At 35.2% G+C, this 23,404-nt stretch overlaps 1 protein-coding gene across 5 annotated transcripts; it reads left to right on the forward strand.

Moving 5' to 3' along the window:
- The first annotated feature begins 1,526 nt into the window (after positions 1 to 1,526).
- Positions 1,527 to 22,072, forward strand: LOC128180129 (uncharacterized). 5 transcript variants are annotated; one of them, XM_052847991.1, is made up of 12 exons: positions 1,527 to 1,661; positions 5,393 to 5,562; positions 7,091 to 7,179; positions 9,763 to 9,903; positions 10,328 to 10,520; positions 11,213 to 11,233; positions 12,540 to 13,487; positions 15,465 to 15,737; positions 16,200 to 16,388; positions 17,629 to 17,717; positions 18,002 to 18,142; positions 18,698 to 22,072. In XM_052847991.1, the coding sequence occupies exons 2-12, from the start codon at positions 5,419 to 5,421 to the stop codon at positions 20,409 to 20,411; spliced, it is 3,942 nt and encodes a 1,313-aa protein (XP_052703951.1). In that variant the 5' UTR covers positions 1,527 to 1,661; positions 5,393 to 5,418; the 3' UTR covers positions 20,412 to 22,072. The 5 variants fall into 5 exon arrangements, with proteins under 5 accessions (XP_052703951.1, XP_052703952.1, XP_052703953.1 ...); XM_052847992.1 differs by lacking the exon at positions 1,527 to 1,661 and adding an exon at positions 1,735 to 1,940; XM_052847993.1 differs by lacking the exon at positions 1,527 to 1,661 and adding an exon at positions 1,960 to 2,892.
- Positions 22,073 to 23,404: the final 1,332 nt, after the last annotated feature.

Consider the following 23,404-nt stretch of genomic DNA (forward strand, 5'->3'; position numbering starts at 1 on the left):
CATATGGGAAGAACAAATTATCTCCCTTTGACCATAAACTGCCAAAAACATGTTTATTTGCATTCAACACTGAATAAAACTGGTACTTGCTATTTTTCTTTATCAATTAATTTACACATTCATGTATATCTATTAATCATTTTCTGGGGATTTTTACATTCCTCTGTCATCGTTATTCATTTTTTGTTGATTTAAGATTGTTTGGTAATAAAGTTGTGTTTACATTTTTGGTTAATTGTTCTTATAAATTCGAAGGGATTGGACAACATGCATTCTTAAATGGATCCTTTGTTTGATTTTGAAATTCCTCAGTTCTACATGTTGAATTTTGTCCGTTCATATGATTTTTATAAATCAAAACTCGCTTAAAGCTTAAGATACCGGTAATTGTGACTTGTTACCTTGGATATTTAACATCTCTTAAGTTATACTCTTCATATAATTTGCAAAAATTAGAATCGGATATAAAAATATGTTCTTATTATGCAGGTCCTTGATATTAACTTTATCATTCAATAAGAAAGAAGAATACATGTAACTACCAGATCATTACAAATTTAGAGGTTTTGAATGACAGTTTTTGAAAAGAAAACAAAATGGGGACTACGAAAAAGCAACATCGCCAAAAAAAAACCACAACAAAACATACACCGCGTTTTCCTTTTAAAAATTAACAGTTGCATGTATAATTAAGAGTAAGTAAAAGAAACTATAAATTATATATTGTTAATTTACGTCAGTATGTTTGATAGAAGAAATATGTAAATTTTAGTTCGATATCGATCATCATATTAATTAATTATGTTATGAAGTCCGTAATTTTATTTTTAAATTGCTAAAGGTTACGATCGACCGATCGATAAACTAGCTGGTTAAAAAAAAACCCGCCAAATACTGGTAATGAAATCCAAATTGATCTAAGTAATTATGATTACAAGATGAAAAAATAATCTTATATAATTGATTACTTCTAAAATTGGGTGTAATCGAATACTTTTAAAACCCAAAGAAATTGAAATTTAGTCGATTAATTTTGAAAGTAATCGACCCCATCCCTGATGACTTGGGAATATGACTTACATTAATGGATGTAAATATATTATTTTATTATTTTACGAATATTTTAAAGTTTACGAAGGGCTTTTAATTTATCGTACCTGGTCTTTATTGCAATGCTTGTAAACATGTTCATTTAGCTTTGGTTATATAATTTTATTTCAAATCCATTGCAGTAGTGGTCCCATCCGTGCAAAATTATGTTAAACGGCGTTTGCGTGTTATAAACTAACTGAAATTTTGAATATTCTGCATATTTAAAACTGATCTCAAAAAAGAAAAAAAAAACAGCTATTTTTTTAACAGTTTAAACAGGGACGTATATATATACGTTCCTGGTTTAAACAAGTCTGAAATGAAATTTTTAAATTGATTCAGAATCAGAGAAAATTTTGTCTCTGTCAGAATCAGTTCAATACGGATTGTAATGCAATGATACATCAGAAGTGGAAAAGTTTATTTGGAGTTGTCTCCCATAACGCACCTGTCTGCTGCAGATACCTCTCACTGCGCATGCTTGATTCTATACCGGCGAATTCATCTCTGATCGCGACCGAAGAAGTTCAGGGAATATATTTGTTTATTTGCTGATTGACAGCTAATAGGTAAGAAATAGCTTAGAAAATCTAAACCATTGTTCTTGTTGAATAAGTCGAAAATAGCTATTAAATTATTATAGTCCTCGAAACCTGTTTGGCACCACAGTTCCGGTTTTCTTGTTTCACACCTTTTTTGGGAGAGTGAGTCAAAGTGACTCAAGTTTGGGACGCTTGTGTTTTAATAAGGAGGCACGTTAACAAAGTGATCAATAGATAAATTGTCGAGCAGGATTAAGAAGGGTATTTGTGATCAGTGGTTGAGTTGAATATTAAGGTGAACGTAATGTAAGTATTGATGTTTGTGCTGTTGTTATTTTGCTTAATTTACATTTCTCCTTCAGGCTAGTTCAGCATCACTTCATTGATTCAGCCACCGGTTGAATGCACAGCGACAGTTTCTCTGCATCTGTTGTTTGCACCGTCTATGTCATCATTAGAATTAGGTGTGAGTTTGAAATTTGGAGGTTGAAAGAGAGTGTTGGATCCTAATCTGATATGAATTAAATCAGGTGTCAATTTCTGTTTTGATTCGTATCAATCATCTTACATACTGTTCCATATTAGCTCAAGGTTTTCAGCTAATTTTAGTGGCATTTTTAAACTGTATTGTATGATTGCACAGTTACATAGAACCTGCAATTTATTTGAGTATCCGACAAAGGATGCAGAGCTGTTAAACTTAAGACGTTGTAGAAGTGCCACTTGTAGCCTTTAACATTCCTTTCATCATGATCATCAAAAAGCTGCCGGTTAATGACCGTGCCTTGAAACCTGATATATTTTATTATAATCATGATGATCAACAAGATGCTTGAAATTATAATTCCATGCTTCGGCAACTATGGTGAATAGAAATTATGTCACCTCATGCAGATATAATTCTGTACCAAGATGTAAAATGACTATAAATTTAGGTGACAACTTAACTTTACCAAACTTTACAGGTGTTGACTTTATACCACCATTCATTGAAATTAATGGGCTTATAAACACCAGGTTTGTTAAGACTAATGTGTCAGTGCACGGTAAATTAATGTAATACTATTAATTTCACTTCCACAAACTTTGATTTGAACAAATCTTTACCTTCCCTCTCCCCAAGTTTGATGTATTATGATTAACAGCAGTGCGACATCATTGAACAGTGAACTGCTATCTGTGAAATAATGTGAGTCAACAGTCTGCCTGCCATTGCGGTCCACCCACATACACTGATTTATTCTTCACCCACTGACAGGTAGATTTTAAATTCTTTAAAAATTAAATTAAAACACACAGGTAGGCAGTTTTTAGGGATATTACACATCCATGAAAAATGCAAGTACCGGTAAACAAGACTTGCTCTGTGTGTATAGAGTACAGAGTTGATGTCAGCATATTTGTGTAGGAGTAAAGTTTTTAATAGACTTAATAGACAGGAACATAAGGAGTTTTGGTTGTTTTTCATCCGTTATGTACATATTTATAGCCCTAATGGGATAAGAATGAACTCTTAACTGTCTCAGACATTAGTTGTCCTGAAGCGCTGCATTAGGAAAGCTCAGAGTGTCCATTAACTTTTCAAAATAATGTTGAGGTTACAGACCCACTAGTGCTATCTTTATCATCTGGTGATAAGAAAGGGGGAGGCATATATCTCTTTATTCCATAGAAAAGGGGCAAAGTGAGGGCTAAAATGGAGGCTGAGGAATCTTTCGGCCAGAGGAATGAGGAGAAGATTAGGGTAAATAAGGGTACTAGGAATATTTTTTCTGCCAGCGAAATAATGGGTGGGAGGGAGTAGGTATATGGGGGGAGAGGGTATTATTCTGCTAGTGATCGAGACACAGCTAGCTCCAGATGCTGCAATGCACACATGTATCATGTCCATTATCGCTTCTCATCTCGTAATTTTGAGGATCAGCAGTTGCTAGCCGTTTGATTCTATCAGCATAAATGCACATGACATGCATTGTTGTTACATCATTGGTAGAAAAATGTGTTTTGGCTTGATACTGCGTCAGCCACCAAGTTATTTAAAGTGACTTTTATACAAACAGTACAACTATGCTTGCGTTCTTAACAAGCCTGATAACATTTCTTGGTAAAAGTGCATAATATCTGGTTATTTTTACAAATTGGACACACAAAAAACTGTAGCGTTATAAATAGTTTCATAATGCGCCTCCTATTTCTTCAGCAGACATCTTACATTTACAAGACCTTGAGAGGGTGAGACGACAATATATCAGTCTGTTTATTCTGTCTTTTGGTGTAACATGAAATAATAGTCCAACTGTCACTGACCGCCTATTGATCAAGTATTATAGAGTGGATTCAAGGGGGGATTTAAGTTTTTCTGCTTTGGTGAACTGTCTGTTTACTTGATGATAAGAAAACTCTATAGCTAGCTATAGAGAGATGCATGCAGTGCAAAATCACGTTGTTAATAAAAGAGAAAATACTAGTTATATCCTAGGGGATGTTTGTAAATTGGGTCTGTTCTGCCTCAATGCCTTACATGGGAAAGAAAGATAGATTGTCAAACACTTGTAATGCTTACATGTATTATCATAAAGATGGATATTTTTGTATGCTAGACTGCCTCATGCATACAATAGATATTTGCATAAACAATTAGCTGTTCTGTCTTTGTTTGTACATTTAAGTTGAATTGTCCAGGTTCACTTGAAACTCTTCCAGTAATTAACTTGTGGTTAAATCTTGTTAATCTTTTCTGAGGATTTAAACTAGCTGCTTTGTAAATATGAATTCCTTATCTTGGATATTTTGCTCAGCTGAGAAAGAGTCAACTCTATGATATTAATAAAATCTATACAGATGAATTAGTAGCCTTGCATGGCAGGTAAGGTACCCCCCGCCAAAATCGGATTCTAGAACTTGAGCATGGAGCTCCACTTAAGCCAGGGTCTTGTTGAAAGGAGGTCACACAGGTATGATATTTTACCTGTGCAGCCAGCAGGCAATAAATATGCGGAGTCTTTGGATTCTAAATATTGATACAGGTTTTTATTAAACTCTCTAAAAACAGATTACTGGACCAGCGTGTAGCTAGGTTGTATAATTTACGATCATAAACTTGTTGTTGTGCAGATGAAATTATTCAGTGGGTATAAAACCTTAGGCTGAATAATTCATGCATTATGCGTAATGCACAATAATCATGCTCTATGCACAAGGGGTATTGGACACTTTCACATATATAGTATATTTTCCTATTTCTTGTTTTCATTTTAGTTAATTGTATATGTATACCAGGGTATTTCTACTTTCTTTTTGTGAAATTTAGTGTTGGAACACCTGCATTAAATTGTCTCTAAAGTAAGAAAAACATAAATTTCTTGATATTTGGTCTGGCTACTATAAAAACCCCATCTGGTTGATAAGTGCACCGTCTGCAGATTTTGATATGTGCAAATATTTCTTCTAGTAACTACGCTTATTAAGTGTACATATGAAGGCAACCTGATTTGAATGATTATGTAATGTGCTTTTATTTTTTTAATTCTGAAGGCCACTCGTTAGCAGTCATATATATATATATATATATGCATACCGTAACGTGCCAGTATTTATGATTTCCGGAGGACATCTGTGAACAGATGCATATGTTTAGTGTGCCTCTTTATATTTCAGAAAGCCATCAATAAACGTAAATAATGTGCCTATATCATAATTTCTTAGAAATACTTAGGCCATTGATAAGCGGTTGAAATGTTGTGTTATTTTGATTACAGAAGGCCATTGGTAAGCGGTTGACACCATGAAAGCCCCCAACCACTTCCAGGCGGTGAACCTTCTGACTCAGCAGCCCAATGTCCCCCCGCCCGCCCGCTCCCGCTACAGGAAGTTTGATATCTACCGTGATGTCGGACAGTTCCGTTTCATCGATGAACACGCTATTTCTGTAAGTATTGCACACATCGATTGCAAATCAATTGTGTTGGACGGGAGATATTCACCTGCTATAAACTGAGATGGTTAGGATAATAGTCTATCATATTGTTGGATGATTTATGGTTTAATATACTACTGTCTTATAACCATGTTATGGAAAGAGATGCACTTCTCTTGGAATTATGCATTTGAAATGGCAGTACATGTTGAGTCTTTAATTTTTTTTCGGGGAGGGGGGGGGGGGGGGGAGTTTTGGGGGGGGAGAGTAAATTTTGCAACTAACAGTATAGTACCGGTATGAAAATATTGACGAACTGATGAATGTTCAATTTACAACTTCTCCTGGTGTGCTTAATGTGATGAGTAATAAGCGATATGGGGCTGATTCGGTGCAGTGCGATGCTATCTTACTATCCCCTCATCCCCAAAGTGAGAACTAGGAAGATGTTATGCATCTCTTCTTCATAATCTAGGCTCCTATTTCATTATTTGTCTTCGAGCAGTAGTACAACCTGCAGGGGGTCCTATATATGAAATATATGAGCAGTATATATAGACATTTTAAAATGTGGAAGTCTCCCTGCAGTGTGATTAAATTTGTAATAAATGCCCTTCATCGGCTAACATGTAGACAGGAAATCTACCATTATAAAACAGGGCTCAATGCACTTTAAAAGACCCCCATTAAATGGAAATGTTTTTGAATTAAAAGTCAAAAAACTCGGAAGCTCAAGGCCTAGCTATCTGGAATTCAAAGCATTACGATAAATTATGAATATGAATTGCACATGATCAAATGTTGTACTCCCAACGTATAAGTATGCATGTACTTGGTATGAAGATCGAGTTGAATTAATTAAGCGATACCTCATAACATTAGGTTTCTACATTTTGAATACACTCTTTTAGTGTTTCAATTTGTTGAGCGGGACATGAGTTTTTGTAATTTTCTCTCTCTCTCAGACAGAACATAACTCTGGCATCTGCTGACTGATATTTTCCACAAAGTGTAGAGGCAAATTTTTACAATGTGATCTAACAGACACCCACACTGGCAGAAGATCATTCGCTGTCAGTCACAGTTAGGAATGGGGAACTGTAAACAACGAATGTTGGAATTGCGCCCCAGAGAAAAAAAAAATCCTGAAACGAAAATGATGAAAAGCAAAATTTGTTAGGGAAAAACAGTGCTTAAATTCTAAACTTATAAATGTCTTTGAAAGATAATGGGCGATTGTAATGGTTACCTAGTGAGGGATATATCATCTAGTTAGTGTTAGGAATTCAAACTTAAATTAGTGCAATTAGGCCATTACTTTGCACGAGCATGCAACTTCTGCTGTTAAATTCAGATAATGAATCTAAAACCATGGATATTATATAGAATGAAACACGTTTGAATTCAGTTAATTGTGAAAGAAAGTTAATCCAATGGAATTTGATTTTACAGAAACCTGCACTGAAATAAAAAACAAAAAACCCACCCATAATTCATCTTGAGTTGGCTTGTTTTGAATGATTATGTTGTTATATTGTAGGTGGCTAGCCAGGACCACAAAACCTTTAGAGATTTGATATGGCACCTGGTATACAGTCAGAATTACCAGTCCGACCTTGATAAAGCCAGGTAAATGAATTCACTGGGTTGGTAGACACACGCATACATTCTCATATAGAAGCTTGGCAGGCCATAGCTCAGCAAGACTTTGCTATAATAGTTTTTACTGCTTGTTAAATGATAGGAAATATTTGCTAAGGTTACAGTTTTTAGCATTCTTTGTCTCGGAAGTAAATTGGCCATGAAATAATGAATGGGAAAGACTAGTCTTGTTATAGAATGTCCAATAGATCATTTTATGTTACTGATTTCTGCAGTTATGAATATTGTAGAAGTTGCTCTAAGGTACAGGAAATGATACAGACATTGTTATCAAATTGTTTTCCTGATCATGTAAACACATGGTAGACAGAATCAGAATCCATCTTTAACCACTGAATCTCAGCTCCATGAATCATTCTTCCGTATAAATTCACCGTATGACTTTAACTACGGAAGAAACCACTGATGTCAACTTTATAAAGGGCCCTTCTCTGAACGAAAAATCTCGAGAATGTTGTTTATTTTTCATTATATTGGCTAGCCTCTCCTTACTGCAAGCTATTTATTGTAAAATTTGAATAAAAAAGAAAGAAACAGTGATGAAATTTCAACTTTTGGTTTCTCCTCCTATATTTTAGAGTGACAGTCTTGCCATTATAAGGCATTACTGGTATAATTTGTGAATGTTGACTGTCACTGGTTTTACTTGTAAAAATGAGAGAGAGAGAGAGAGAGAGAGAGAGAGAGAGAGAGAGAGAGAGAGAGAGAGAGAGAGAGAGAGAGAGAGCGCAACTCCTTTGATAAAACAAAGTCTTTATAACCCTCAGCTCTATAGTTATAACTGTCTGTTGGACCAGAAATAGAAGCAGATTTATACAGCTCCCTGAAATCAGCTCTTTGATGCAATCGCCCAGTGATCAGTGATCTGATGTTTTATGAAGATAATCTCCCTCTCTGAGTTCACTCATCTAATGCACAGACCCTGGTAGGCTTGTTTGAACATAAGCTGCTGATGTTGAAGGTTTTAGCTGCCTGTCTATGGGTGTGTTAGTTAGGGAGGAGTACATTTCATTTATTAATAATTTCATAATTAGGATATGATTTACTAATTAAGAAATTTTTTTCCAACCTCCTGAAGTTCATATTGTTATGAAGTGAGTTAACTAATCATAGCAGTTACTCATTAATGAAAATGTTTTTAAAAAGATACTCAACTCATGATATCATAATTAACATGCCCTCTAAGTCAAATGATTACCTATATTCTAAGGAAACTTAAACATTTGGCATAGATTTGATGATAGGTCTTTCTTGCGGTAGATTTTCTTCAGACTGAATGCATGGAGGGCATTACCTCGTCAGATGGTGATCAGAACTATTTACAGGCTTATAAAACTGTTGAATATAATTTGCATATTTTCTCTCTGCATTTTCTCAGATGCCACTAATTGAGACTCGAAAGTAGGCAAGGGTATGGTTATATACATGGAGCCGATGGAGTCACTGTTTTAGGGAACAGTAAAAAATGCTGATGTGAATGTTTTGATAAAGCTATACACTCACTTTCATTGGAATGGGAAAGGAATGCTCTTGTAAAATCCATCGAAAAAATGATAAGCATTTGCCAAAATCTCAGACAAGATAGTAGAGAGAGTAGGAGACTGCTTGTGTGTGCAGGATGCATTTTCGTGAAGCTAATCCACCAACTCAACTCGTAATGCAGAGTAAATTGATGTGTTAAATTGAGCAGGCTTTTTTCTTGGCTGTTTTCATGCTATGGCGGAGAGAGCAAAATATTTGAAACATACTTCTAATTAACTTGATTTTGTTTATTGCATACCTTTGTCGTTTCCTAGTTTCTGACCTCGTGTTAAGTAACTCGAGACAGAGTGTTTTTTGTTTATGTATATATATGGTTTGCTGTAACTGGAAATCTTCAAGGTTAAGAGGTATTAAAAAGAAAAAGTTTTACGCCACATGACTACAAGCACCCAATCTAATGAAGTTTTTTTTTACTCACTGAGTGGCATACTGATAATCATGTACTTAGTAATTGTAGAACATGGCTTCATGATATTAATTAAAAGTAAGAATGCAACCATGCAAAGAATGCACAATGATTGTTTAGGATGTTTCAAGTGTATTTAGTAAATCCAATTCCATATACAATCATTTCAGGCATATACAGCTGTATAGCCACCTATGCATGTACATGTATTACCATACATGTATCTAATTGTACATATATATGCCGCCAGGTTTGTTGCAGTATTATGGTTTTTAAAACCATATTTGAAAAAAATCAGGTGGGAATGGGATAAAACAAGGTTTTAGTACATGTAATGTCCAAGATAAATGTAACAATTAAAAGGAGATTCGTTAAAAGAAAATGATAAATTGTCTTTAAAGTTTAACAGTGATTTTGTAGTCCTATGGATCAATAGATTTGAACATAGGGTTGGGACTTGACCAACCCCTTTTCTGCCATGATATTGACCTGGAAAATAATTTATTTTAGTTGAACCATTATCAAAATATAAAGTTTTGAATTGTTTAATTATAATTAATACAAAGTCATAGAACTTGACACATAATTTTTTTTTGTCGCAGGGCAATCTTCCGATGGATGACATGCAAGAACATGTACACAATAAGCTTTGCCAATGCCCCCAAGGGATCCCCGGAGGAAGTCTTGGAATCCTTCAAAAACAAGAAAGGGACCTATGCCAGGATATATGAGACACTCTGTGGGTATGTGGAAACACTTTTGGCAACAGATCTCTGCATGTTTTCAATTTCTGAAACTAAGCCATCTCATTCTCAAATACACTTAAATACACTGAGCTGATTAATGTATCTTTGTAATATGTGGACTAATTTTTTTTTCAATGAAAAATTGTGTATACTGTTTTCAGATTATGCCAAAAAAAAGAAGGTTTTTTTTAAATTCAATTAGCAATGCTATATTTCTGTTGAGTTAAGAGTGATAACTCTTGCTGTTTAATTTAATTGTGTTGTTTTCAGATTAAAAAACAAAAAGTCTCATCTATATAACTTTGAATCATTGTGATAGTTAGTTGTGTTGTTTTCAGATTAAAAAACAAAAAGTCTCATCTTTATAGCTTTGAATCATTGTGATATTTCTGTTGAGTAAAGAGAGATAACTTTGCTGTAGGTATGCTGGCCTGTTCTGTACAGTGTTGACAGGTTTTGCCAAGGGTCTGGACTACCGCCCTGGTGACAAGTTCAAGGGCACCGAATACAACCACAGCTGGAACGCGGTGTACATCGACAACAACTGGTACTTGGTCGACTCCCACTGGGCCACGCGGTACCTCATCTCTGAGAAAAACATGCCCGAAAACCTGGTGTGTATTTAGACAAACTTAAACCTCTCTGTATACTAAGTCAGGGCCTCAGATCTTATACACTCAGCATATATAACTGGTTAACAGATATACAACATATATTGAAATGAATAAAATCATGGAGTAGGGAATATGTATACAGATATACTTGTTGAAGTAATCTTTGCTTTGCTAATTTTATTTTATTTGGAAGATGGAAAAGCTAGCTCTTTGCAATGATTATAACACCAATTCTTTTCAGAGATATTAAAAAGGGTTTTTTATGTTTATATGACATCTTTGATTGAAATGGGGCTGATGAGTACTTTGAAATTTGAAGCCAATGAATAACAGTATCTATTTCTATTTATTTTGTTCCAAATTGCCAAATCATTGAATGATCTGGAGTGCATATGAGATAAACATTGGTCTCTTGTATTTTAGAAATCTATGTCTGATCTATACAGATTTCAACAAAAGTTCAAGAATTTTTATATGTAGCAGCTTTCATGAAAGAAAACATTTTATTAATAAATTTGATTTTAAAATCCCTGTATTAAAAGAGAATATACTTTTATTAATCATATGTTTCAAATATGGATTTTGAATATTCAAAATTTCTATTGTGTAGATTTTTAAAATTTGTAAATGTATCTGAATGTACGCAGTGCGTGAGAATTTAGTGATGAGCACGCCCAGATTGTTATTTTTAGGCGTCTCATCGCACCGTGGCGGTAAGTGAATTGGCCGGGGATAAATCTTGGTTTGACTCCCGGCTACCAATGTTTCAACCAAACTGGTTCTTGGCTTAGTTCTGACTAACATTTAGTAATTTCAGCTGCATGATGCATGAAATAAAATTATTTCTTGTTTTTATAAGTACATGTTCTAGTACATTTGTACAACAAATTCAGAGGAGCCTGTTCATTGTTTGTTTTAGTCAGGAATTTTTCTCCAGAGTTTTGGCTGTTATCTGTTTTTGAGGTTTGGATCACTGTAGTATTTGGATGCTTATAAATTACTTTATCAAATATCAATCTGTAAAAATTCATTTCTTTCCAATACATCACATGCTGTACAAAACAGGCATGAATTGTGATACCATTTCTTTGTCTTAAAATATCTGTTTCTATTGATTTTCAACCCAATCTTTTTTTTTTTATTGAACCTTTTAATTTGTAGAAGGTATTTACCAATTAAATTATGAAATTTTGAATTGCAATATTTATCTAAGTCCTCAAATTTTGGTGGATAAAAAGCTGATAATACATGTATGGGGATGCAAAAAAATCTGGAGCAATGACTATTTCAATTTTACAAATGTATATTAATTTTTTTCCCCCAGAAATTTAGGTAAAATAAGAAATAAATCCAAATATCATAGTGAATATGAATTCTACAGAGATGATTATAAAATGCTTTTGTACAAAGATTGAGGAATGGAACTGATGCTATTTGCATGACACATAATTATCTTTTTATACATGTATTAGAGAATGTCATTCAAAGTCTTGACAACTGAAAACAAAGTTACTATGGATGTCTTTCAACATCTTAATATGTGACTGCTCGTACTATTTATATGTATATATGGACCTGTGTGGTTAGTAGTACCTAACCAAAAAGACAATCTAGTTAGGTAAAAAATATAGTGTCTTGAAGAACTTGTTTGTTTAACTGTTAATTATTATAATATTACTAAATTAGTGTACTGTTATCCTATTTAGTAACTGTCATGACTGTAGTATTTCTGATAACCGTGTTAGCATCTCTGTCAATGCATTTAATGTCTTTATGAAGATTGTTGCAGCTCAGAGCATTCAGTTCAATGTAAAGAATTTTCAATAGGCTTTTTTATGCTTCAATGAAAGAAATGGTTTTTTTAAGTTGCTGAAATTTTATCACTATTGCTGCATCAGATGAATCTTTAAAGCTTGCACACTTGCCTTCGATGTTAGGGGATGCTATCTGATGAACCTAACAGGTAAATAATTTGTAATGTATAAACCATGATCTGATTTTTTAAATTGGTACTTGTAGGTGTATGAATATGATGACTTTTACTTCATGACCGACCCCGAACAACTGATCTACAGTCACTGGTCCCAGAGGGAGAAATGGCAGCTCCTGTCCCGCCCCCTCAGTCTGGCAGAATTCGAGGACCTCCCCCTTGTCAAGTCCTACTTCTTCAAGTGCGGGATGTACTTCATGTCCCACCAGAAAGGGGTGGTCCCAACTCAGAAAGGGAAGATCGCCATTACAGTGGGGTTCGTCAAGCCAACCAACTTCACTTACAAGATTGTGTTTGCTGAGAACGGGGACGAAACTTTTAAAGGCCAGAAGTTGAAGAGCTATGCGCTGCAGGAGACGTCCTATAACGAGGTTACCTTCATCCTCCGGGCTCCAAAGTCCGGGCCTTACTACTTCACCATCTTTGCCCAGCTGTTGACTGGAGATATAGGAGTGAAGAATGTGTTCACTGCGTCTGCTGAATACAAGATCATTGCAGACTCTGCTGCATCGGATGCTGTGCCCCTCCCCAACTGCTCAGACAGCAACTGGGGCCCAGGAATTCCTGTAGACCAGCTTGGCTTGGAGCCTTCCCAGAAAGACGCCATCATCACCACAGCAGACGGCAAAGTCCAGATGGAGTTCAAGAAGAACAGACCAGCCTACATCCTGTGCAAACTTAGAAAGCCTGGAATGAGGGACGAAGATCTGGAGAGATATGTGTCAGATCGGGAACAGGGCGACAGCATCGTGGTCACTGCAAATCTTCCTGTACCCGGAGAATATGGGCTGGAAATCTATGGCAACGACCCAGCAAAGGACGGGGACACTTACACACACGTCTGTCAGTACTTTGTCCACTTCGCCCAGCCCACGGAACAGGCCAATGCCTTCTACCAGGAGGCTCCTAAGCGTCGCCAGGTACCACCCGCTCAACAAGCTTACATCACCAACGGTTATAACCCAGATAGTGCAGGGGTAAGTTTCTAGCTGTCTTTTATACATGTAGATCAATTCTGGTGCAGAAATATTGACAAGCACAATGAGTTTCATGAGTTAACAAAACCCAAACAAAAAAACAAAATTCAGCTGTATGAAAGTATAAAAGTTCATTTTAGATTTTAATATTAGAATTTGTAGATTGATTTTATAATAAATATTGATAATGATCCATTTCTGTGAAAATGACTTGTACAATCTTTGAATGTTTGCTTTCTATACTGCATATTTTAAAGCATTGTTCGCTGTAACCAGAAACGGTGCAGATGTGTACCTGTGTGTAATTTAAGAATGCTTACAAATACATGTAACATTTATATTATATACATTCACTTGATATGCAGTAAACATGCAATTATTCATTAACAGGTGTCCCTTAATTTATACATGTTATAAGCAGTGTAATATAATTTGACACTGCAGGAAACATTCTCACTTTGGCCAGACATATTATTTAAAGAAAGCTACAAATAATCCTTTGTTGATATTCAGATAAAAATAAACTCAGATATTCACAGGATATAAAACAGGAGAACCTAATAATTCAAATCCTTCCTTGAAAAGGAAATATGCTATTAAAATTATTTTAAAAGTTGAGAAGGGAAAAAACCACAAATTTGGTATGTACAAAATGTTAATTATCATGATTATTGAAGTGTTTCTTATGTATATACTTTTTCCAATTTCTTATGCATTTGTCTGCCAGTCCATATTTGAAAACTTAAAAAGCCTTTCTTCTTGTAAACCTGAAATATAAAACTATTTTGATGATAGAAGATGTTTGTAGATCAGTGTCAGAGTAAATTATTATCAAAGTTCAAGGCCATTGAAGATTCACTGTGTACCAGTACTGTAGGTTAAATTGATAACTTACTGGTATAACATGTATAAGGAATACAATTTATATTGTACACTGATTTCTATTTACATGCAATGTAAGCAGCCTGTCTGTTCAATACACCACATTAGATGTATTAACAAAAACATCCTGATTTGCTAACTGGCTTATTATCATTGTAAATTAATTACGGTAATGCAGAGGTGTTAAAGGTTCATAATATAGTGGGGTCTCACTTAGGCATGTTAGAAGGTACAGCTGATTTTCATTTTTTGTTCAAATAAAGTTTGATTATAAGTCCAGTTCATGTTTAGTTTGCAGATGTTTAGCTAAAAATACTACAGTATCAGTTTACTCCATATTACATTCAGTTCTGACAGATTACTTGTATTTTTTTGTGGCTATATATAAAAAAAGATTAGCTCAATCTGTACAGAGTGTTTCCCTTCACTAACAACATATCTGACCCTTAGAAACTCTGGCTAGAAAACAATTAACAGAGAAATAAACATCCAGAGAATTAAAAACACCTTGCAGACATTTACAACTGTTATTAGCTCACTGTTACGCAAGTCTAGTGGAGTGGATCAATTTGCACACTATTGCTAAAATCTTTATTTCATGTGTCACATATCCTCAGGAATTTAAAATGGTTCGAAGAAGAATGGTTGTGTATTGTAGTGGTTTGTGTTTACTTCTCAAGTTTTACAACAGAAAAAAATTATACCCCAAACCAATCTACAGGAAGTGTATTTGTTAAATATTTCCTCCTTTGCGCAAACTGGATTTTTTTTAGAGGAAAGTTAAATATGGATCAGGTACAACAGAAATAGGATTTTTCTCTGGCCTCAATATCAGAAACTGAGTACAGACTTTTAAAAGTGTGATTATAGATTTAAAATATCTTGTTTTATTTCTAACAAAACTGTTTGAAAAATAGCAAATTTAGAAAAAACCATGAGGTTTCAGTTACAAATTATTAAAAGTTGTTAAAATTTTGAGATTGGTCTGTTCTTAGTTTATGGTCTTGGGGACCTAGATTAAAGCATAAAAATATAGTAAATATTTCACCTATTTTGGAATTTTCTGATTTAATTTTAATTGTTTTACCTTTGCAGCTAAGCCAGAACATGGCGAACATGAACATGGGTGGACCGGGTTTTGGGGGTGAGATTGATCTAGACAGTCTTCCTCCCCCTCCCCCCGAGCTTCTACAGCAGCAGTACCTTTACGGAACAGTACCGGACAGCAGACAGCAGGGTGTATACAGTCAGTTTGCAACCCCCCAGGGTCAGGCCTCACAAGGATTTACCCCAGGGACAGGAAACGTACAGATGCCTCCACCCCAGAAGGCTGGAGTCACCAATGTTCCACCTAGTAAACCTATTCAGGTAAAGCACAGATATGTTTGAGCTAAATTAATGTATTAATCATATATCTTTATTAATGATATGTGAATAGTTTAATCTTAATTCTTTAATCTTAAATCAATGTAAGTTTACATTTAGCAAGCACAAGTGAAGTTAATTTGTGTTGGCTTATGAAGTGTTGATTTTAGGTGTATCACAATACATATGAATGCAGATTGTATTGAGTTGCTTGATGTTATTTCAAAGTTGTAGAATCTAAGGTCATTGTTTGTGTTGTCAGAAAAAAATTTCCTTATTTCCTGCTTTTTTTGCTATAAAACAAAATTTAAGAAACTTCAAGGTTTCACCTATGTAAATATATAGGAATATTACTTCCGCTTTGACACTTCTGTTATAAACTGATTCACGATTTTATATTTAATGTTAAATGCAATAGCAATATTCATATAGAAAAAATAACTTCTCAACATTTTCCTCATTCAGGTTGAAAAGCGTTCTGTTGGACAACAACCCCCAACTGCACCATCCACATTTAAACTGGTGCCCGTCAGGACCGAGCAGGAAAAGCCACCACCACCGGTGGCTCCCCCGGCCGGCCCCAGTAACCTGAAGCCCAGTCTGGACCAGATTGATCGCCAAGTTCTACACACTGTGGATGACCATGCTATACAGGTAAAAATAGTACTAACACGGGATACTGTATGATGTGGTTGTACTCATAAAACTGGTACATGTATATATATGGTGTATGTTATTATTTGTTATTGTTCTGATTGGAGATTTTTAAAATGATAACTATACTTAAAAAGTAATGTAAGGAACATTAATTTTTCATACGCAATTGAATTTTTTCCCCTCTGATATGCTAACACATAATTTCATTTGCAAAAAACAGCATGGGGCTACAACAAAAATTCAGTTTTTTAGCTCACCTGAGCTGAAAGCTCGAGCTATTCTGATCACATTTTGTCTGTCGTCCGTCTGTCCGAAAACTTTTCACATTTTCAACATCTTCTCAAGAACTACTGGGCCAATTTCAACCAAACTTGGCACAAATCATCCTTAGGCAAAGGGGATTCAAAGTTTTGAAAATTAAGGGCCACACCCGTTTTCAAGGGGAGATAATTAGAAATTAATGAAAAATTTCGAGAAAATTTAAAAAATCTTCTTCTCAAGAAACATAAAGCCAGGAAAGCTGAAACTTTTGTGGAAGCATCCTTAGGTAGTGTAGATTCAAAGTTGTGAAATTTATGACCCCGGAGGGTAGGGTGGGGCCACAATGGGGGGTCAAAGTTTTACATAGGAATATATAGAGTAAATCTTTAAAAATCTTCTCCGAAACTAATCAGCCAGGAAAGCTGAAACTTGTGTGGAAGCATCCTCAGGTAGTGTAGATTCAAAGTTGTGAAAATCATGATCCCTGGCAGTAGGGTGGGGCACAATGGAGGGTCGATGTTTTACATAGGAATATATAGAGTAAATCTTTAAAAATCTTCTTCTCAGAAACTAATCAGCCAGGAAAGCTGAAACTTGTGTGGAAGCATCCTCAGGTAGTGTAGATTCAAAGTTGTGAAAATCATGATCTCTGGGGGTTATTAAGGATCTTTTGGAGAACTGCAATACTCATAATGTGATATGACTATAAAATCAGCCTGTTAAAAAGGGACTAATGATTATAAACATAAGAATATCCAGGGGGAAAAATGGATTTTATTTATACAGGATCTTCATGTTTTATTGTACATTGTCCAGATAGTTTGTATTATGACTCCATTAAGCTGATTTTATTATACCTATTGTTCCTCAGGTGAGCGATGTGGCCCATGGGCCTCTTGTATTATGTGCTTATTGAGGTCATTATTATTGTTCAGTCCCTTACACATGTATAATATTATAACCTTGCTCTGTTTAGGTTTCAAAAAGTGAGCATCCAAGCTTCAGAGAATTGGTTTGGGATTTGATCTTCTCAAAACACATCTCCAATGAATTAGAGAAAGTGAGGTAAGCTCTCATTGAATACCATTTGTATTCACATCGATATCAATCACATTTTTACATGAAATTTTTTTTTTATTTCCTGTGATTTAAAAAATGATGAAGTGTTAATCAAGAACTGTGTTGAAATAAGAACCACCTAATGAATAATAATGGCAGGAGCTGTTACCACTTCTGATTGTACTTTATTAATAAAATTTTGAAAGAAAACAATAATAAGTACAGTGTAAAATTAATTGATTAGTATTATAACCAATTCTGTGATTTTACGCTCAAATTAAATATTTCAGAGTAATCTTCCGATGGCTAGCTACTAAGAATTTGAAGGAGATTATCTTTGACAATGTGGAGAAAGGCAGCCCTGAGGAAGTACTTCTCGGACTCAAGGAGGGAAAAACCACATACGCTATGGTGTTTGACACAATGTGCAAGTAAGTATATGTGTGAGGATTTCTTTGGGGTCCAGATATGAAAGGGAATGTTACATAAAAAAAAGAATACTGCAATCTAATTTAACTTAGAACTTACATCCCCTGCCAAGTTTTTAATATGTTGCATGGAAACTAGGGAGCAGGTGGAAGTTCCAATTTTAATTAGATTATAGAATATATAGGTAGTTACTGAGATAGTGTCATACATGTATGTGGGTAAAGGATACTGTCTGTGTTGAGGCAAGGACACTGTATGAGAGGGAAAAGAGTTTGTCAAAGGAATTTGCCAGCGTGGAATCTCTATTCTTGTCTCTTTAAAGTTTTGTGTTTAAATTTTTTACAAGTTTAGCTGTACAGGTGAAAGATTGAAATTGTTTGAATTGGCTAGAATTCTTTATCTCTGAGTGAACTTCTTTTGTTTTTACATCTTTAAAATCCATTATTTTTTGTTCATATTTAGAATAATATATAGTATTACAAATATTCGAACTATTTTTATGTGTCTTTTGTCTACATGTGTCAAATATAGTTAATCAATTTGTTTTCAACTTTCAGTTATGCAGGATTACACTCCAGAATTATTAGTGGCTACGCTAAAGGTGCCGACTACAAACCTGGCATGAAATTCAACCCAGGAACAAACCAGCACTCCTGGAACGCAGTCTACATCTACGGAACATGGTGCCTGGTGGATGCCCACTGGGCCGCCCGAAGAATCATAGGAAAGCCCACTTCCCAAGAGGAGTTCCACTACCAGCTAGATGAGTACTTCTTCCTCCCCGATCCCCATCAGCTCATCTACACCCACTTCCCCGACGACCAACAGTGGCAGCTGTTGGACAGGCCCATAACATTGGAGGAATTCGAAAACATGCCACACATGAAACCCCAGTTCTTTAAGTATGGACTTGAGTTTGTGAGTCACCGCACTGCTGTGATTTACGGACGAGGTGAAATGAATGTGCGTCTTAGGTACCCAGCCCATAAGCTTGCCGTGGCTTTCAACTTTACCGTGCAGTTTGAAAGTGGGGAGGAGGAATACAAAGGAACCAAATTAAACCGCTACGGCATGCAAGAAAGTGTTGGAGGAATTGCCTCCTTCAGACTCCGACTGCCAGTGAAGGGATCCTTCATTCTATACATCTACGCTAAGGAAGATACCCCAGAGAACAAAGATAATGTGTATGCCCAAGTGTGCGAGTATAAGATTGTCCAGGAAGAAGTTTCTGCCACAGAACCACACCCCTTCCCACCTTGTGCTTACCTGAACTGGGGACCTGGCACCTCTTTCTACAGGTACGGACTGGCCACCTACCAACAGACTGCCCAAATCTTGACCAGGGACGGAAAAGCAGAGTTGCAAATTAGGATCCCCAAGCAGATGCAATTCATGGCTAAACTGAAGCACAATGATCGAAACGATGCCGACTTGGAAGGCTATGTGATTCACAGAATTGTGGGAAACACTGTTTACTTCAACATCACTGCACCAAGTCGTGGTGAATATGGACTAGAAATTTATGCCAATGACCCAGCTACCGAAGGTTCTACGCTGTATCATGTGGCACAATATTTAGTGGAGTGTAATGAAGATGTAAAGACCGTTCCATTACCCAAACTGCCTGCTGGATATCTGGGAGCTCAACCTAAATTTAATGACTATGGCCTGAACACTTTAAGTCACCACATCCCTGTAATTCACCTAGAAACCAACACAGTCGAGATTCAGTTCTCTGTCGCCCAAGAAATGAGAGTCACAGCCAACCTGATAGAAGTGGAATCTGATCGAGAGATGCCGGAATTCGTTTTCACCCAGACCAAGGATTCGGTGGTCAGCTTCATAGTCAACTGCCCGTCCGTAGGGTTCTACAAACTACAGCTGTATGCCATCCCAGTCAACGACCCAAGCCAACAGCTACCAGGGGTCTACAACTACCTGATCAACTGTCAGAAAAAGACCAAGAATGCCTACCCCTTCCCCAAACAGTACGCCCAGTGGAAGGAAGGCTGCTACATGTGGGAGCCGTTAGTCGTTCACAAGGAGATAGGGAAACCCAAGGTCAATTTCCACGTCAAGATCCCCAAGGCCGAAGCTGTCGCCGTGGTAACGGATCAGGAGTGGACCCACCTTCAATCTTCGCAACCCGGAATCTGGCAAGGGGAGGTCAATCTGGCGCCTTATTACGGAAAAGGCGTCAAGTTTACAGTGAATGCAAACTTTGGAGGGGATAAGACTAGTTATGCAACCTTGCTGGAATATTCAATTTAGATATATAAGAAATTGTTGACATAAATGAAGATAGATATTTTCTTTGAGTATAGGAATATGTAAACAAATTTTCTCTTTAGCAAGCAAGCATAATTATTGTATTCACCTGCTTTGTTAATCTCTCAATACAATACATGTAGTATTTTATTTTTTTTAACCTAATTATCACCAAAAAAAGGGATGTTTAAAGTTTGTCATTTAACTGAAATGATATTGTCTAATGATATTGTGGCATTATAAGATTAAAATTTGATACCATCGACGTAACTAATTACATAGTTTTAATATTGGTGTCCAAAACTGCATTGCATATGATTTATATATATGTACAAGTATGAAGGTGACTTGCATAAATTAATTAGCATCTTTCATTTTTATTTTTAGGGATCAATTTCTGTTTTCCATTATTTCATGTAGCTGTTATGTTATTGGTTTATATTTTTGTTTTGGCTGACAATATTTTTTGAGACAGATTTTAATCATATTAGCTTGTGAAACAAGTGCTTTACATGTACATGTATTCGTATAGGAATATATTTTTTATTGTTGCTACTTTATAGTTTTTTTCCCTCCAATTAAAAAACACAAAATTAAATGCTCTGTTTTATACATGCTTTTGTAAAGCATCTATTTCTTATACATATTACTAGTTTCTTACATTTTTTTTGATGAATTATGTACAAATGAAATTAGGTATTTTATTTTGTATCTGGCTGAGAATAACACCCCTGCATGATATTTTTATTTTTCACATTCAATTTAAAGCAAAAAATGATTCACTTTAAAAAGGACATGTTTGAGTTGACAATGTAAGTGTTTAGGTAAAACCTTCATTGATGAACAATGTTTTGTATTTTTTTTTTTTTTTTTTTTTTTTTTTTTTTTACAAATGTGCAATTCTATTTCAGCGTTAGATGTACTTTCTGTTAACATTTAAAATCCTTCATCACCATCACACCACTTGAATTTTTTTATGCACTAGTCATTTAGGCTCAAAGTGTCTGTTTCAGACGAAATTCATGAGATGTATGTACATGTACTTATGTCACAAGGCTGGCATTGATGGCCTACAGCAAAGCTAATCTTTGAAATTATTACCCACACTATCCTGACAAATTTTTGATGTGCACAGTCCTTAGCTAGTTTAATTTAAGAAATGATATGGTAATTTGAAAAAAATTAAACTCTAATGAATATACATGGAAATTATGTTTTAAAAAACCTATAGTCCTTTATCTCAGTTCTTATTTTCAAACATAATGTTTTGAAGACCCCTTAGATATTACGTTGATAACGCTTTGGGGCCAAGATGTGTTCAACAACAGAAAGTTTGTTTTGGAGCTAGATGCCATTGGAATGTGTTGTTTTGGCCCTGAGGTGTTCAAATTGAATTGATTCTTCCATTGAAATGTGATTTAGTATTTAGTCCATTTAGTTAAAAAAAATAAACTTGTCGTATACTGTTGTGCATCTCCATTTAACTTACTTTTGAGCAATACGCATACATTTTTTGTTGATTTTTGACAGTATAATTCTATATACAATGTGTTGTCCTGTTAATTGTAGTAACGCGCTAAGACTGTTACAATGTCTTGAGAGATCTGTGTCAATTTTATCAAGCTTTATAGTTATAGGCACAATAAAAAGCTTACTCAATATGATGCCTGTGTTTTGTGTTTTTCATTTTACACTTTGTCTTCTATAATTAAGAACATTGAAGTGAATTTGATTATGGTTGAGAAATGAAAAGGAATAAAGGTCTTGTTTGTTATTACATGTACCCGTTACTTGGTGAGATGAATTAGGACTAAATAAGGAATCATTCTTTGAGTATTATGAGGTGATAATTTCGGTCGGGGCGTGATCAAATCTATCATAAAGCCCTTCGGGCTTTATTGGATTCGATCTCGTCCCGACCGAAATTATCACCTCATAATATTCAAAGAATGATTCCTTATTACTTATATTTATATAATTTTAAGTGATACATGTAGTTTACTGCGTTACATAATTTTATCAGTTCAATATAGCTCGCCCGGGTCACTGATTTTAGTTTTTGAGGTACATGTACTTATATTTTTATAATTTTAAGCCATCGTACGATTAAATATTTAGATATAAATAAGCAAACCCCGCTGGCGCCTCAATTTGGCGTCATTTGTATTATGGGTTATATAGTACAAAATCGATACGTAGTGTCATCACAGGCAAAGACACTTGTAAAAATGTAAATATATGCATTTAAAGTTGAATTGTTTTTGGATCTAAGTTTAATAAAATTCAGTTTGGGTCCGAGCTGTTCCTCTTGGTGATAGTTTACTGCGTTACATAATTTTATCAGTTCAGTATATAGCTCGCCCGGGTCACTGATTTTAGTTTTTGAGGTATAAATATATTATGGTTCCCTGACATTTGCGTCCGTTAAGTCAACCATTTGTTCGTAGCTTTTACACTTTTGAGATGGTTGACGGTTTCTTATTGTCAATTTTTTCACTTGATATTTTAATGTTAAAAAGGACTTAAAGAGCTAACGTTATTGCTAGTATGGGACTAGGAACAAAGAAATTCAATGAATAATAATCGATGCACAATCATAATATTACATGCCATAAAAACTACATACAACAAAGAATTAATTTTATAATAAAAGAAAAAGTTAGCAAGCTCACATACTCCCACTTTCCCACTATACTTGACATTGCTACACAAAATAAACAGCAGGGTACGCATTAAATGCACAAAAAAAATCAACCAAGGACATGACTTCGAAATTTCATCAGAGTAAAACTTCCTGCAAATATTTGACTTTAACAACAACAGAATTTTAACCCCCCCCCCCCCCCCCGAAAAAAAAAGGAATCGGAATTTACCTTTCCTATCTAGAGGTCTGAACACTTTTTCTCTTTCCGTTGGGCCTTATCTCGATGATTTTCTATCTCAGGTTGTACACCTATGCAACATAAGAATGTATGAAATATGCTGATATTTAAAGT

The sequence above is a fragment of the Crassostrea angulata genome, chromosome 4 (genome assembly GCF_025612915.1).
Source record: "Crassostrea angulata isolate pt1a10 chromosome 4, ASM2561291v2, whole genome shotgun sequence".
Classification (NCBI taxonomy): Eukaryota; Metazoa; Mollusca; class Bivalvia; order Ostreida; family Ostreidae; genus Magallana; species Magallana angulata.

What these genes read in the sequence shown, in the direction of transcription:
- LOC128180129 (XM_052847991.1), top strand. Translation starts at nt 5,419, where the DNA reads ATGAAAGCCCCCAACCACTTCCAGGCGGTGAACCTTCTGACTCAGCAG. An exon ending in TCGATGAACACGCTATTTCT is followed by an intron (nt 5,563 to 7,090) that starts GTAAGTATTGCA and finishes GTTATATTGTAG; the next exon opens with GTGGCTAGCCAGGACCACAA. An exon ending in GTGTTTGACACAATGTGCAA is followed by an intron (nt 18,143 to 18,697) that starts GTAAGTATATGT and finishes TTCAACTTTCAG; the next exon opens with TTATGCAGGATTACACTCCA.